At 41.6% G+C, this 16,342-nt stretch overlaps 1 protein-coding gene across 1 annotated transcript in view; it reads left to right on the top strand.

Annotated features, from left to right (window-relative positions):
- Positions 1 to 1,479, top strand: part of PTPN14 (protein tyrosine phosphatase non-receptor type 14) — a 1,387,330-nt gene extending 1,385,851 nt beyond the window's left edge. The window contains exon 20 of the mRNA XM_069608563.1: positions 1,239 to 1,479. Within this exon, the coding sequence (XP_069464664.1) occupies positions 1,239 to 1,367 (129 nt within the window). The 3' untranslated portion in view covers positions 1,368 to 1,479. The remainder of the gene's footprint in view (positions 1 to 1,238) is intronic.
- The last annotated feature ends 14,863 nt before the right edge of the window (positions 1,480 to 16,342 follow it).

Genomic DNA, 16,342 nt, shown 5'->3' with positions numbered 1-16,342 from the left:
AGCGGATTCCTCGGCAGCATACAGGGGCTTGGTCCGGGGGAGTGCCGGGTGAATCCGCCAGTCGCGGCGGCTCGGCCCCCTCGGAAGGTTCTTGATGCCCCTCCCCCACAGCGGCCCGCAGCGAGAGAGCTGCAGTCAGAGAGAGCTGCAGTCCCTGGAGCCGCGCGCGGCTTGAGAATGTCACCCGCAGCCCTAGTTAGAGTGGGGCTCACAGCACGGCCCCCGGGGGGAGCACGGGTCCAGGAGTCGGCAGAGCTGTAGTATGGAGGTTCAACCAGAAGCGCCGTCAGTGCAGAGCAGATCAGTAGTATTTTAAAGGCACTTTTCCAAGTTTGTGCACTCTCCCAGTCCGGAGCGCTGCGATCAGACGGCCATCTTGTTTCGGCGCAACAGCGCCCCCTAATGCCCTATTTTTTTAAACTTTCAAGAAACAAGTGTTCTACTTTGAGCCAACCACTAGATGGCAGACTATGCAAAGCATGCGTCTCTCACAGGCACACGCCTTAGAAAGACTATTACTGGTAAGTAATATTTGCCATATTTCTTAACTGTCTGTTTTACTTTTAATTATTGGGATCACTGTTATTTTCTAGAAGTGTGAGGGCTGAGCAGGTTGTTTCACCACTCTTCATCCCTATACTCCTGAAGAGAAGAGGTCATTTCATCACAGCTCGCTCCTGTTTATTAAGATGTAAAATGTCACTCAACTTTCTGGCTCTGCCAGTGTCTGCAATGCCTTTCGATTCTCTGAGACTGGCACTGTCCTGAATCATCTTTCTAAAAGAACGTTCAACTTTTCTCAACAAGCTCCTGGGTCTACCTTATGCTGAACAGCCAAAACTCAAAAGGGGGCTTGGGACCCCTTACCATCCATATCCAAAGAAGCTTTGCCCTGCCAGTATTACCTGTGCCCTTAATGCTATTTACAAGCCATAGAACCTGCTAAGCAGAAGAAAGAAAGACATTATCTGAAAAGTGAATAATGAAGCTGCTCCTGTAGGTGCTTCTGTGAAGCCCCTTGTCTCCACAGCACAGACCAATTGGGAAATGAGAATTCTAAGTGCCTGAGAGAATGTATTATCTCTCACCTCTAGTAGCATGTGCCAGCATTGAGAGCAAAACATGTTCCCTTGTGCAATTATTCACATGAATTTTGAACTGTGAACTGTTTTTGAGAGTGGTGGATAAATATGTTTTTAAATGTGCATTCTTTTACTGTTTTATTCTTATTCTTGCAGAATGTGGATATTCCGGCAATGCTGAGGCACCTTAGAGACCAGAGGATGTTCCTGGTTCAGACTATTGCTCAGTACAATTTCGTCTATCAAGTGCTCATTCAGTTCTTGCAAAACTCCCGGCTCATTTAAGAAACCTTTGCTGGACCCAGACATAACGAATATCGAGGAGAGTTGAGTCTCAACTCTGGAGCACGCAGTCATTTACACTGTTTTTTTGAAAATCTCAAGTTTGTTCAAGATGCCAAGGAATCCATGTTTTTTTTTTTTACTCTCATGAACAAGTTAATTTATTTTTCCTTCGCTCGTTTACTTGTTTATGAACAATAATTTGAATGAGGCTTCTTTGGACTTCTATATCCAACCACACTTGACTCGATCAGCATATCAGCCATGCTTACAAACGTTGTAAAATGTCTTGTATTTGGTGTTAGTTTTCGACCTGCATGGTTTATGGCGGCATTTGCCTTATTGTAAGATCTGCCTTATTTAGATTGCACCTTCTTTGTATAGGTCACTTTGTGGTAGCTCATAATCAGTTGTCTGATTTGGGAGCATATTTTGCTATCTTATTTAGGCCTTGAATGGCAGGCCCAAAGGGAAAACCTTTTCTTTGAGCCCTTGGCTCTTAGAAGAACAAATACAGAACAAAGGTGTGGTACAAGACACAATGTGAACTGTTAACATGAGGGACAAGTTAGAAAAGGTTTTGCTGTTTAATTGGGATGTTTTAGCGAAGAACCTCATAAAGGGTCAACCCCAAACACTGGCAAAAGATGGAACTGTAACAATGCTGCTAGACAGCAGTCCATGTGTAACGTGTCAATGACAATACGCTTTCAAGTAATCAGGAATTGTGGTTGGGGCATTTAGAAAACGGAGACCCTCAAGAGGTCTTGGTTAGAATGTTTCGCTTGGCAGAGGCACATTTTAGTGCACTTTAAAGACTGTGTTCTCGTGTTGTACTTCACAAAGCACAATCCATCCATGATCACAGATCTTGCCAGATGTGTTGCCAGATTTGTTTGTACAAAACGGCAATTAAGAAAATTGACTAACTGATGAAAAAGGTCATAACTAGCCTTGTTGGGTCTCACCTTGTACCACCTTCTTGGATCCCAAATCATGGCAACTGCCCCATACTGTTGAGGCTCAGTTCTGGATGAAAGCACTTGTGAGATGTAATGTCATTGATATGTCTTTATTTTCCATGATTATTTACATTAAGGTAGTGCACTGTTGGTTCTGCCTTGAGCATCTGCATGAGATACTTAAGCACAGTGGGCGATAATCACCCAATATTTACGTACCCATGCTTTGTGCATAGTGTGTTGAGAATAATGTTTAATGTCAGATGAGGGGTTTGGCAGCTTTTTGTTAATCTCACTGCTGCTTAATGTTATGTATTACCATGAACTAATGTCTCTCCCCGTGCCCACTAAATCTCACGAAATAGCCTTTATGAAGACCACACTATTTTGCAGTTGTCAAAGAACTTGGAAATGTTTCTATTTGCTGAAGCAACGACTTTTCAAAATACCAATATCTGGAGCTTTGTGCCTTAAAACAGGATGAACTCTTTTTTTAATGCATTGCAGAAAGGATATGTGAGTGGTCGGAATGTTCCATTTATCTTGAGTCATCTATACCATTACCAAAACTATGCCGTTAAATAAACAACATTGTTTTGGTGGAAGTTGCAAGAACATTTTACACAGTTGCTGCAATTTCAGTTTATCATTACATCAAACAGAATCGTTATAATTTTATATACACACAATTCCTTTGCATATGTTTCTTATTGTAGGTTATAATGCTTTCAGATACATTAGCGAGCCCAAATCTTTGCTCCTTTTGAAACTGCAAAAATGTGCTACCTGTGAAGTGTCACATTGCAGTCACCATCATTTCTCAAGAAGAATGCTGTGGAACACGGTCTCCAAAATTTGTCGGGTAGCCAGGACGATTTAAGTCTACGTGGTATTCCTATGAAAGCATATTTTGGTGTCTTTGATTTGGCCAAAATATTGGCGAACATCTGCACCCAGGATACAACATTAAAATCACTGTATTGAGACGTGAACTTTTTCTTTAAGACCATCTTGGTTATTTGGCTACTTGTCTCCCCTCACCACCAGCACTGTGCGCCCTAGCCTGCAAATGTAATTAGGCACTTACTTCACTCTATGTGGCCACCAGGCTTTGGCTGGAAGTGTGCATTTATGTATTTGTATATTGTTTTTAGCTTGATTTTAGCTTCATGTTTATACAGTGTAGTATGATTAGCAGAAACAAACCTAACATTTTCACCATAAATTGAAACATGCAAGTGTCACATGTGTGCATTTACAGAGCCACTGCCATCAGATGGTCGCTCACTGATGCTGTTTTACCGGACCCCTGAAATATATTTTAATGCTAATACACCTTGTTTATGTGTGCTTGTAAATAATATTGCTTTTATTTTGTTTGTACTTCTCGTTGTAGATTTTAAGATGTCTCACTATCCATTCGCATAAATTGGCATTGAGCTCTGCTCATTGTTTTTTAACTTTTAACCCAAAGATTCATCATGTTTTACTAGTGTTTTGGTTCCAACTTAAAAATAGTGAAACGTTTAGTTTGAACCATTGTGAGGGATTTGTTTATGATCGTGGGATGCATTTTTTCAGCTAGAAAGTACACGAGTTTCCTTTGCCTACTCGCCTACTCCTTCATAGGCTTGAATTGTGTCTTCTGGGGAGAAGATAATGGAAGCGTAACTATGCATGGAAGATTCAAAAGAGTGACTTCTTCCACAATCAGAATAACTTCCTCCGAACAATATCATCTTTTAAAATGGTTACTCTTAATTCATTTTTCACAAGTGAAAGCTCCAGGATCATTACATTAAGACTGAAAATCCTAATAGCGCGTTTTCATATATTTTGTAGACCTTTTTTATAAAGTATATTCTTTTAAAAAAAATTAACTGTAAATATATAAATACGTATTTGTATAGCTAGTCATGGTTAAGAAATCGTTTTTTTATGTGCCAAAGTGTATGTATGTATGTATGTATGCATTTTTATCCTAACATATGCTGGTTATTCCCACAAGCTGCTCGCCATGACATTTTTATATTCTTTTTTTTTAAAGAAAATGCCTGAACACTGTGTACTGCTCATGTATCTACAGCCAAACTGCTGCGACTGTGTCTTCCAACCGAATTTAGAAAATAGTCTGTTTTTTTCTGTCAACAGCCTTGCTCAAGAACAGCTGAAAATGACCTTCAAAATTCAAATGCAAATTGCTTTTTGATAGTGTACTTGTTAAATTATGCAAATTTCGATTCCACATGTTTTTCTTAAGATACCAATAAGCTAACAATCTACATGTTGCAAAGCAAAAACATCCAATTTCCAGGTTAGTGGTCTGACCCAGTGGCTCACCAGATGTTTAGGAAGATGATTGCTAGGATCCCTCACCTTTGACTATCCTTTCTAGGGCTGATGGGAGTTGTAGTCCAAACCCTCTGGAGTGCCAATTGTTGCAGACCCTTGTTCTAGTTAGTATGCAATGAACTGTATTCTAGATGTTGATCATTCTAAGTTGTCCCTTGCCCTGCATTCCATTCGCAATGTAGCAGGAGTCTGGCAGCTCTCCCATAAATATAAAAACAGTGTCCCCAAGTCCCACAGACTTCTTTATAAACATTCGTTTTCACTAAGAAGAGGCAACCAGTTCAATGAACAACCCTTGTTCAAAACGGATTGAAGCAGAGCAAAAGACAATGTAGAAAGTTCACGATTTTGCAACTTATTGTTCAGATATTTACTTGTGTTTATATTTATTTTCTAAGTTGTCTGGAAAGAAAGTCCCCATCAGGGTTTCCGCTGCTTTTGTAGTTGGTCGTAGTACCCTTGTACCCCACTATTACATTCCTATGTTAGTTTTGTTGCTTGTGGAAATTTAGAGGTATACAGAAGGAGTGATATCGTTAATATTCTTTTCTAGTGGCTAAGGCTTTCCTTATCCTGTATTTATGTTCCAAGACCTGACAAATGTGTGTTACCTGCAGTTTGTATTTTAGATGCAAGTTGTAGCAGCACAAAACTTCTTTCTCATCTGAAAATGCCTGTTATTTAGATATAAGTGGACCTGTGGTCCACCCGCATTTATCTCTCTCTGGGATGATGGGAAATAGTATGTGTTTTACGTTTTGCAACCTTTGGAATTGTTGCCACTTTTTAGCTCGTCTAAAAAGTGGATTTGGTTGTCCGGGGTTAAATGTAGTCTTTTCTTTTTATAATGCACAAGCATTGGGCAGAATTATGTTCCCACACAAAGAGCACAATGTCTAACTAAATTTGTATCACCACAAAAGAGGCTCATTTTTCACCACCTTTAATAGTAAGCAGTTTTTATATCTTTTTGAACTTGAATGGGGCCAAAGAATGTATACTTATATTCGGCCTATCTTTATCGTCATAATATGCAGCAAAATTAAGTCTTCTTGCTTTAACAGTGGACGCTGTTGAAAAGGGATTGTTCATGAAATCAAGCTGTACAGCCAGAGCAGAATATCAGGATACATTTTTCTGCAACTGCGTCCCCTATTCTCAAAACTGTAGAAATAAGTAATTTCTACAGAAGTGGCATTTTGCTTTTAAAGAAGTTAGTATTTTACATAACATAAAGCAGGCACACGATTGCATGTAACCTTTAGATGAGGTCCCTGGTTAATTTTGCAAGTGTCATATACTAGGGTGTGTGTGCATATAGGAACCTTGGCTGATTCCGCCACTCTTAGAATTCCTACCTCCTCTGAAGGATCACCACAAGGCATTTGAATGCGTTCTTGCTTCAAGGGGATAATGGCAGAACAGATAGCTTAACAGCGTAGTGAACTGTCCTATAGCCCAGAAACCACAATTTTGTCCTTTGTGAAACAAGACCCAGGTTTGAAAAAACAATTGCTTTGTATGAGCTTGAACTGCTATGTATCTGGTGAAATTATCATATGAATGGGTTTGTTAATAAGTCCACATTCTCATATGGTTCAACCTTCATGCACACACTTAAATGACTCCGCTCCCTCCCCCCACCAACTGTTCCTAGGCTTGTACACTTTTATGGATGTTCCTTTCTTTCTGAACAATGCTCTGCTGCTTCCTAGCCAGGTTCACACTCTAAAAATATCATTACATGTGTGTGAAGTCCGGATTCCCTTAATGATCTGTCTGTCCAGAGTTAGTGTTTGTGGGATCATGATCTGTCTGTCCAGAGTTAGTGTTTGTGGGATCATTTGCAAAGGTGCTAACATAACTTCCCCTGTGCTGTCTGTTCATTTCGATGGACTATTGCACGTTTCTGAAATAGTTGTATTGTGGCAAGATCAATGATGTCAATTTGTGCAACTTTTAAACTGAACACATTTTCTTTTTTCTGCAATCAACACATTTCATGACAAAAAATGGATTGTGTCTTGCCGCATAGTTTGCCACCATCAAATGATAGTGGAATTATGAGTGCAACTCTGCATTTCCACCTTTGGCAAGGAGCCTTTTTGCATTTATCGTTACTACACTTTTTGTTAGTGAACGACATTGAACATGTTATATGGAAGCATTTTTTGGGTACATTTCTTTCCTGCTTCTCATTCTGTCTCACGTATCTATCTTATTCTGTTTCTTGGGCTGGCGTTTACTTTTCTTCTCCTCTATTGCTTTTTGGTGTACACCAACGGTCTGCCCTTGGGCCTCTTCTGTTTAGATCCATGTTGAAAAACCGAATCCCAAAAGCTCAGAGTTCCAAAATTACGAACTTGTTCGTATTTTGTAACTCGAGCATTTGGTATTTTGGTTGTTTGTCCCCTGCTGTGCATTTAATGTATGCGTGGGACACCCCCGCAACCCCTGCAGTCCATAATCCCAAACTAGGGGAGAAGGGGCCTGCCCATAACACCCGCTTCCGTTGTTCGAAATTATGCCCTTCTGTCTTTTCTACCATGCTGAATATGCCTTTGATGCTTTTGCATTCCGTACATCAAAGTGTATCACGTCTGATATTATTTCCTCTTCTCCTACCCCCATGGCTGTCCTTTCCACCTTCTGCACATTTTTATTCTTGACTCATATTTTGCATGTAATGTCTGAGTTATGTTCAATTCTCCTTTCTTTTTCTCTTCACATCTTTTCTGTTGCACGTTCTTGTCATTAACAACTTTTTAATATCCGTCAGACTTTCCCTTCTTACCTTTTCAGCCACTACGATTCTTATTCTTATTTTATCCCAACTTACCTGTTGTTCTTCTCTTGTTGCTCCTTTTGAACTGGATTTTAAACTCTGCTATTCGTGTGCTGTTCCCACTTCCCCCTCGTTCTTCAATTTCTTAGTCTACAGCCTGTTCTCTCTTTTTCTAGCTGGTCCTTGTTTCGCTTTCTTTGTGCTGATTTTAAATGTCTGAATGGTCTTGCTCTCTCCCATCTTTCCCTTCTCGTTTCTATATACACTACTCGACACCCTTCCTTTCTCCTTATTTTATTAGCTGTGACGATCCCCCTTACACTTGGTCCCGATTCTGTTATTGATTTACATGCGCCCCTGCACTCAGTTTCTACTCTTGCTTTTTTTGTTCTGCTTTTAAAACTCATCTTCCTTCCTCTTTCTAATTTTCCGATTGATGCTTCATGACGGCTGCACCATGGTATACCCATGATTTTTCTTTGTATTGACATTATTGCCAGCAATTAGGCCTGAGCACTAAAAGTCAAATAAATAATATAATAACAAGTCCATGTAACATGTACACAAACAGCAGCGAAAAAGCATGGTGTTGTGAAAGGCGAATAAACCTATTACTTTTGTGTTGTCATTGTTGCTGATCTTACGATCTGTGAACAAATCATTTAACCAAAAAGGTATCCTTGCTGCAAGATAGTGTTGGTCCCATTTTGATGATAATAATGCATTGTGTGATGGCATAATAGGAGTTCACTGGTTTTTTAAGCTAGCAGGTTCTGTGCATTGTTGCTAGAATTACAGGTGGGAGGGGGATGGCACAGCTGTGAAAATACCTTTTGTAGCTCAGTGAAAGGTGGCAATGCATTTCAGAAATGATTCCTAGCATTACGTTTAAGAAATTCTTAAGTACCGTTGCTTAGTCAATAACGGTCAAAAGTTTACCAAAGAGTACCTATGGAAATTAAAACATATAACACCTTCATCTTGCACAAATAAGGAAACTGTGTGTCCTCAGTAAAATGAGATCTATGTAAAACAAACTGCAGTCTCCATTATTTTTTAACTAGTATAATAACCGCAAATATGGCATGTTAAAGACACTGTTTGCCCACATGGGGCCCTGATGTAGAAACTGAGGGCTTAATGGAACAACACCCCCTTAGATGCTAGATTACACTGTAGGACCAATGCCACCTTAAGGATCCTTGCAGCAAATGCAGGGGGCCACCATGGCCCCTGAGGCTAGCTGTTTTCCAAGTACCAGCACTTCCAATTTGTAAATGGGCACTGCAAGAAATGCTTGCTTTACGGTCCTGGAGTTGGTCACAAAGAAGACCCCTGTCTCATTACGGGTAATTGTTTGCATTTGAGTCCTACTTTCGGATTGCAAATGTCAGATCGTAACAGTTTCTGGGCATAGCAGTCTACAGTCAACGTTTTAGCATACTGTGACCTTAAACCTGCATCATGCATCCTCCTCCAAAATCTACAATCAAGATTTGCAGTTCTTTGGCTAATAGAGTGGAAATAGGAAGGAGCAATGGTGTAGGATTTACTGGATGTGCTTTTTATGCTGTTAACCTATCTGATAACACCCATTCCTGTTATGTCATATTTCCTCTAGAATACGGCATTGTCAAAAATGTTCACTTGCCATGGAACTGATCTAGTCCTGCTTCGTTTTGTGTGGGGCTTTTGAACTTAGCTAGCAGTGTGATCTGTGTGCTCCTTCATATGTCACCAGTGGTCAGGATTTTCATGAGGGAAGCATCGTAGGTTAGAAGGAAATGTACCTGAACTACTAATGCTGAATGAATGCAATTTCATATTGAGGTGATCTAACCTGAGGGGGCTGTCATTAATGGGCCACCACCAAAATTAAGGACCCGAGCGGAGCAAGGGTCCCATAATGCAGGTGGCTGACTGTTACTGGTTGCAGTTGGTCCACCCCCTCAGGTTATATCACCACTATTACCCGTGTACTTTAAATGTGGGTGATAAGGGTGTGTATAACTTTAAAAAAATGTTTTACCTTGAGGTGCAGCTCCCCATTATTTCCAGTCTGTTTTTATGACCGTGATGTCGTCAAGATGGAAACGGACTCCGAAAATAGTGCACTGAGCTGCACTGCCTGGTGAAATTTTATTTTTCATCAGGTGGTAAGGGGGAGCTGAGCGTACAGAGAATACAGGCTGCACTCTGTTGCTTCCTGGTTGGCCAGCACTTCCTTCATGTTGCTAATGTTATGTAGACCTAGTGATATCCTGCTGAGGTTTAGAAGCACTCTGAATGCACAGCTGAAAACCACAAGCAACAAGTGCATGGAACGGTAGAGCTCCCCAGGGTTTCCCACACCATGCAGAGGACCTCACAGGTGTCTGTGCTATATTGACTTCGAGTCCAACATCTTTGATTAAGAATGACTGCCCAATTGCACAGTTTGTAGTGCAATTTCAACAGATGACGTGTCAGTTTCTTTCAATTCCCTGCTAATTTTTTGTGGCATTTTAATTGTATATCTTTCTAGTGCTTTATTATATGCTTAAGTGTGAGGGGTATGAGTCCGTTCATTGCTTCAGTCTTAACATGCTATTTGAGTTTGAAAAAACAAAATGTAAAAATTCACAGTGTGCTAAGTCCACCTCGTTCCGGCTTGCAGGTTTCTGAAAACATCACCACATTTTAGAAGTTACTGGTCAAAAGAAAAACTGGGGTAAGCAAGCTTTCCTGGTGACTTCTTATGATCAACCCGCCAGAGACCTATTTTTAAACCATGTTTAACTATGCATATGATTTCATATTTTATCGTATATTATTCATGCCAGTTAATAAGCTTGTACTGCTCCTTTTTTATCTTATTTATAAGGCTGTGACTCATTTTGACAGTATTTTTTGCACTTGTTTCCTTTCATTTTAAGAAAAAAATCTTTCACCATTAAAATATTTTAGTGAAACATAGGTCTGTTTATCTGTACATCATGTTTTCGTATTGATTCTGTATTGTTCTAGTTTCTACAGAAATGGCTGTATAACTGTAAGCAGCGTGTTAAAGCACTGAGGTGTGTTATTTTATATACTTTTCACTGCCTTTTCTTGTAAATAGTTTTATATTCACAACTGTAACCGTGAGATCTTTGTATTACGCATTTTGTAAAATAAAATCTTATTTGTATTTACATTATATAATAAAGCCATTTTTCAAAAAATACTTGTGGGATATTTTGACATTTGAAAGGTACTGAGCAAAGGCAATGAAAACATGTATGCAACTGGATCTCTAGTAGCGGGGGTGACAGGAAGGTCACATGTATTGAGTTCATGTTAAAAATATTGCAGTAAAAGTGTATTTGGCCAGTTGTATGTAAATAATTCAGCAGTCCTTCTGTGTGAAATGTTGCACTATACCATATACTGATAATCTTCATTTGTTGGAACTCGTCATCGTCAGTGTGTCCCTCACAGCATTAAGAGTCGATCCTTATCCTAAACTCTGGTTCATTTTAGGGGTTAGGGAAGGACCTCTCCCAACCTCCACCCCCAGCTCCTTTGCTGTGCCTACTGCAATCATCCTGTGAAGTAAAAATCATGGAGGACAACAGCTCCCAGAATCCACAGTAAAAAATTATACATCCCCATTACAAGAATTCACTAAACAAAACTGAAACACTTTACAAAATGACATGAAAAAAATGCTTCAAAAATATTCTGAATGCAGTACAGAAGGATGATGTAAAGCATCTTGTATTTTTATTCTACCCCCTCTCCCCCTTGGTTTCTACACAGTATTCTATGGCCTTGCTGGTTAGACCTGCACACTTCAACATTCAACTTGAATACCGCCATCATTTTTATATGTCTAAAAAGGAGTGGTACACGGATTATGAAACTAAAATTCTTTGCCCTCAAACTCCTCATAATGAATATTCTTTTGGGCCTTCTTAGGGGACCTGCAACTGTTTCTACTGTATTATCCTTCTCCAGCACTACTCCTGTCTGCAGACAAGCCGAAAATCACATCCATTACTCTACTTCCTGTGTGCTTAGGCTTAAATGTGACATTTTACCATGCAGTGGTTTTTCATTGGTCAATTTCTCCCATTGGTCCCCTTCAGATGTTGACTATCATGGTGATACACCCCCTTATTAGGAAAGGTCCAACATATATTTCCACATGACAAGGGGAGTTTCTGATTAGATTTGGACCCAAATACATTCCCCAAATGTATGTTCTGAACCTATCCCACCTTTAAGATGTGAATTCTTTCGCAGTCACTAAACAAACCCATGTGCCGGGATCCCCATAGCATGAAATATGACCACGTTATTGCATTATCTTAATTTATTAATAATTTATATATATTAATGCATCATCTTTTGAAATATACTGTGGGGTTAGGCTCCACTCAATCCAAAAATGTCTTTGCTTTCTCAAACAGTGAAATTGTTGCAGAATTATAGTTGTTTATGTAAATGGCATTTTGTGCTGTTTTTACTTGGTCGTTCTCTCTGCATTGGAGCTTTATTTAAACTTAATTATTAACTTGATGCTGGGTTAGTTTCCAAGCCATGAAAACATGAATGGGTGGTACTTTAATGCTGAACCATGTCAAAGATAAGAATGTGACTGGGACTACATTTCTTTGGTCCATTGTGTTGTGAAAATCGGACCTTTCTGCATGTGACCATAAAAAATGGATGGAGACCATGAAACTAGTGAACAAAAAAATTTTGGAATGCAATTTGGCTGTATTTTTCTATATTTTTGAAGATGAGCATATTTTCCTGTTGGTGCCCCCTGCTGAATGAGAGGATCTACTGATTGATGGGCGACCTGGCTTTGGCAGATGCCCAACCCATAGGTTTTTCTTTGCCTAGGTAACTGTGCGTTAAAGCCTTGTATTCCGATAACAGATCTGCCTTCGGTTTGTATTCTTCGAGGAATATGTGCTCGGGACACAATTGCAATGACTTTGTATTTGGCAATCTGTGCTATAACGTCAACTTGGCCCATACATTGTCTGCTAAATTTGAAAGACACTTGTTTTTCCTGCAACTCTAATTTGAATATTGTTAAGACAATTTGTATGGAATGGCATACTATATAGAGAAATTACATTGTATATGTCAAACCTATGTTCGGGAACACATTCAATGGCATATTGCAGAGATGAAAAGCAAGGCAAGGTAGTGGATATCAAAAGTACAGATTAGATTTCTGGCACAGTTGTATGCATGTTTGATTATTTTGGTGCTACAGTACTGTGCAGAAAAAATGCGTTTGATGCTAACTTCTCCAGCATGCTTTGAATATTCCTCGTCAGGCTGGGAATCCTCGGTAAAATAGAGCAGTTTATATTTAAACTGAAAAACGTTAGTGTTCTAGCACAATGTTTTTGGGCCATTCTGCCCAAACCCAATAGCAAAGGCTCCCTTAGCTCCACCCCTGGAGGCCATCATCAGATTTTTTTATTGCACGTTTCGTGTTGGGAGTCCTCAGAAAAGTCTCTGTAAAGAATTTAAAATTTTCTTACATTTATCTTCCGTTCAGGTCATAATGACTGCAAAGAAATGTCTGAATGTGTGATTTGGCTGATTTTCGGCCGTTCGAAAAGTTCGACCAGATCATGCATTCGGTGCTGGGAGCTGTGGCGGTTTCCCCCGCACCCTTGCTCACTATATTGTATTAAAAAGAAAAAAAGGCCAGGGGTGTCCCCCGCAGCTGTCCCCAGTCCCCCAGCCAAAGTATAGTGAGCGGGAGTTGCAGGGGACACCCCTGCAACTGTCCTGCATTCAGAAAAAAATTTAATTCTGCGGGGGTTTCCCCCGCAAAGCCCTGCTCACTATACGATCTAGTGAGAGGAGGTTGCGGGGGGGGACACCCCCGCAGCTGACCCAAAGAAAAATAATAAGACAAAAATAAAAAGGAAAGTGTGTTGGGGGTGTGGGTAGGGGTTTGGGCACATCGGGAATGTTCATTTTGAACAAATAATCTTCAGTCGTTTCTCCCTCGAACATTTCGACCTCGGTAAAACCCCAAATCTAATCTTCTACTTTGAGGACAGTTCGAGGATCCTCGGCTCTGGTGATGCCTGTTGTGTCGTTCAGGTCCTGTCATCGGCTTCTACGTGAACGGATTCTCGTCCCCTCCGTCAGTTGGGTCTACATCCATGGCTGAAGTCAGGTTAAAGAGTTTGTTCAACACCTGCAGTCAGTGCATCCTGAGTAACCTATTCGTGGAGGATCTCCACGACATCTGCCTTTAATGCCTCCATCCGATTCACATCATCCAGGAGTGTGTCATCTGCCAGTTGATTTTGAACAAAACGCTGCAAGACCACTACCGGGGGTTAGTGGCTTGGCTTGATGACAATGGGGGGGGTGCTTCTGACCCGGCTTTGGTCCGAAGTCGTGCCTCACTCAGGCAAAGCTGACCAGATCAGCGTACCACATCCAGCAATAGGCCCAGGTAGCATGAGAAGGCATCATGAAGCAGAAAAAAGGCTCACCCTGTGACACCCTCCACAGGGTAGTCCCAGAAAACAACTGCACCTTTGACGGCCTCGCAGTCCAGGTCCATTTTCATGTTGATGGAAAAATCACCAAGACCATCTGGGTCTTCAACCAAAGGCAGGGCTTAAGCTTGGTCTTTGAAAAGAAAGGCCCCATCTACGTCCCCATCATCGCAGATGCCAAGAACCTCATCCATGTCATAGTTGACGACCATGTCAACGCCTAGAAATACTTGCATACAGGTGCGTTATAAATGCCATATATCATGTCACTACTGCTACCACACCAGCCGTGAAGATAACTCAGTCGCCTAGCATTAGCAAATGATCTGCCATGGCTCAGTATCAAGTCCCCATCAGCCATGATCAGGACAATTCTGGCAACACCATCCGCTCCTCTGTCGTCGACTCCTTTGCGCCTTGAAACACATGTGTATAGGTGCGCTATAAATAAAATATATCATATATCCTTTGGTGGCCCAACCATCCTCATTAGCTGCCCTACTCCTGCCTATCTATCCTCTTCCATTAGCTCTTGGGATCACCCCAGAGTGCTCGTTCATCGACAGATCTACAGGAGGGCGTCCCCCAAACGGACACCAATCTGGCAGACCCATTCGCTGTTTTTTTCTGACAACGGCAAAGAGGTGGTTTTGGAGAAGAACCCCTTCAGTCTCAAACTGGACATGCCTCCTCCTAGAGGAACTCTGGCTCAGGTGCCTCCTCATAAGGCAATTCCCCCACCAAAGTTCATGCCTCCATCAGCTCCTAGAGACGTCTCATTGGACATCCTAGCCATTCTACAAGCTTCAATAACTGAGCTTCACCATAGGTTGCCCGATCCTGCAGTGCCGCAAATGCCTCAGCCAAGCATAAGTGGTACAGCTGCTCCCCCTTGCCCAACGAGGGAACATCACCCTCCAGTGCCAGTTCAGCTAACTGATGCAGAGCCAGATGACAATGCACCCGGTGGTGACCAGGCCTCCACACACACAGGGACAGATGAATTTGATGACATCGACCCCGCAGACGACGAACCACACGACATTCGTACAAGTGATTCTCCGCCAGACAAAATTGGATCTTTACACGCCCTGATGTCTAGGACGGCAAAGCTGTTTGGGTTGGCTGCTGAAGAGCAAACGGGTAGCTTGTTCTACCAGTGGTGAGAACAACACCGGAAATCTGTCATAGCCATAACGCTGCTTGATATCTGGGAAGGCAGCTTTTCGACTATGACCAACCCGTTCTCTGCTCCTCATAAAAAGAAGAGGTTTGACAAAAAATATAGTGTCTCAGACACCCATATGTTTAAGGACACAACCTACTGAAGACTGTGGTGTCAGCAGCGGCCTGCAAACACTTTGCCAATCCTTCTTCCTGTTCAGTCTTCCCGGACAAGGAGGGTAAGTGTGTAGATGCTTTTGGAAAAAGGACCATCACCACAACTGCAAAAGACAGCAAATCAGCAAGTGCCATGACTATCCTGTCCTGATACGACCAGAGCTCTGGTTCAAAATGGGTTCCATCTTAAAATTCCTCCCGGACTATAAGAAACAGGAGGCTTTCACCCTTCCTTGTGCAGGAGAAGCAGCATCAAACTGCGCAATATCTGTCTCTGTTGACATAGCGTACACCAGTTTTAGGCATTTGGCTAATGGTACTTTGCCTTGCAGACACGGATGGCGCAAGGCTTCTAATTTCCAGCCAGAGGTTCAAGCACTGGTGGCCAACATGCTGTTTAATGGCATTGATCTGTTCGGTAAGAAGGTCGATAAAATACTGCAGACCATCAAGACTGACCTGGACACAGCCTGCTCTCTGGGCACATTGCAGCAAAGGTGCTAGTCCTTTCGCTTAGGAAAGTCTTGCTTTTCCAGAATTCCAAAAGACTATCGGCCCTGGTACCAGTCACCTTCCTACAAAGCTCCATCGTACTCAACACCAGACTCGTACAGAAGTAAGTCCCAATCTTACAGGCACAAGCTGCGCCAACGTGGCTCCTCGCAAGCCAGGGGCCAACCGGCTGAACAACCCTGACTCAACCTGCCTACTTTCTCTCCCCAATATGAGGAAGACTCTCGCATTTCGTCCACGAGTGGAAGGACATCACCGACAAATGGGTGCTATCTCCCATTCAGCAGCAGTATACGCTGGAGTTCATCAAAATACCACCAACCATTCCTCTGGTGCAAAAGGTAGAGAAACACAAATATCTGCTTCTGCAGGAGGCTGTCTCATCATGTCCAGAATCGATTATGCCAACAGCCTATGCTGGAAAGCCTACAAAAGAAACTAAAACGTATCCAAAATGCAGCGGCCAGATTCCTGCTCATACTACCACGAAGGAACCACATCATCCCAGCACTGAAA

Source organism: Ambystoma mexicanum, chromosome 4q (assembly GCF_040938575.1).
Source record: "Ambystoma mexicanum isolate Mex_15411 chromosome 4q, UKY_AmexF1_1, whole genome shotgun sequence".
In the NCBI taxonomy this organism is placed as follows: Eukaryota; Metazoa; Chordata; class Amphibia; order Caudata; family Ambystomatidae; genus Ambystoma; species Ambystoma mexicanum.
Note: the sequence above shows the minus strand (reverse complement) of the source record. Positions and strands in the feature narration are given on the sequence as shown.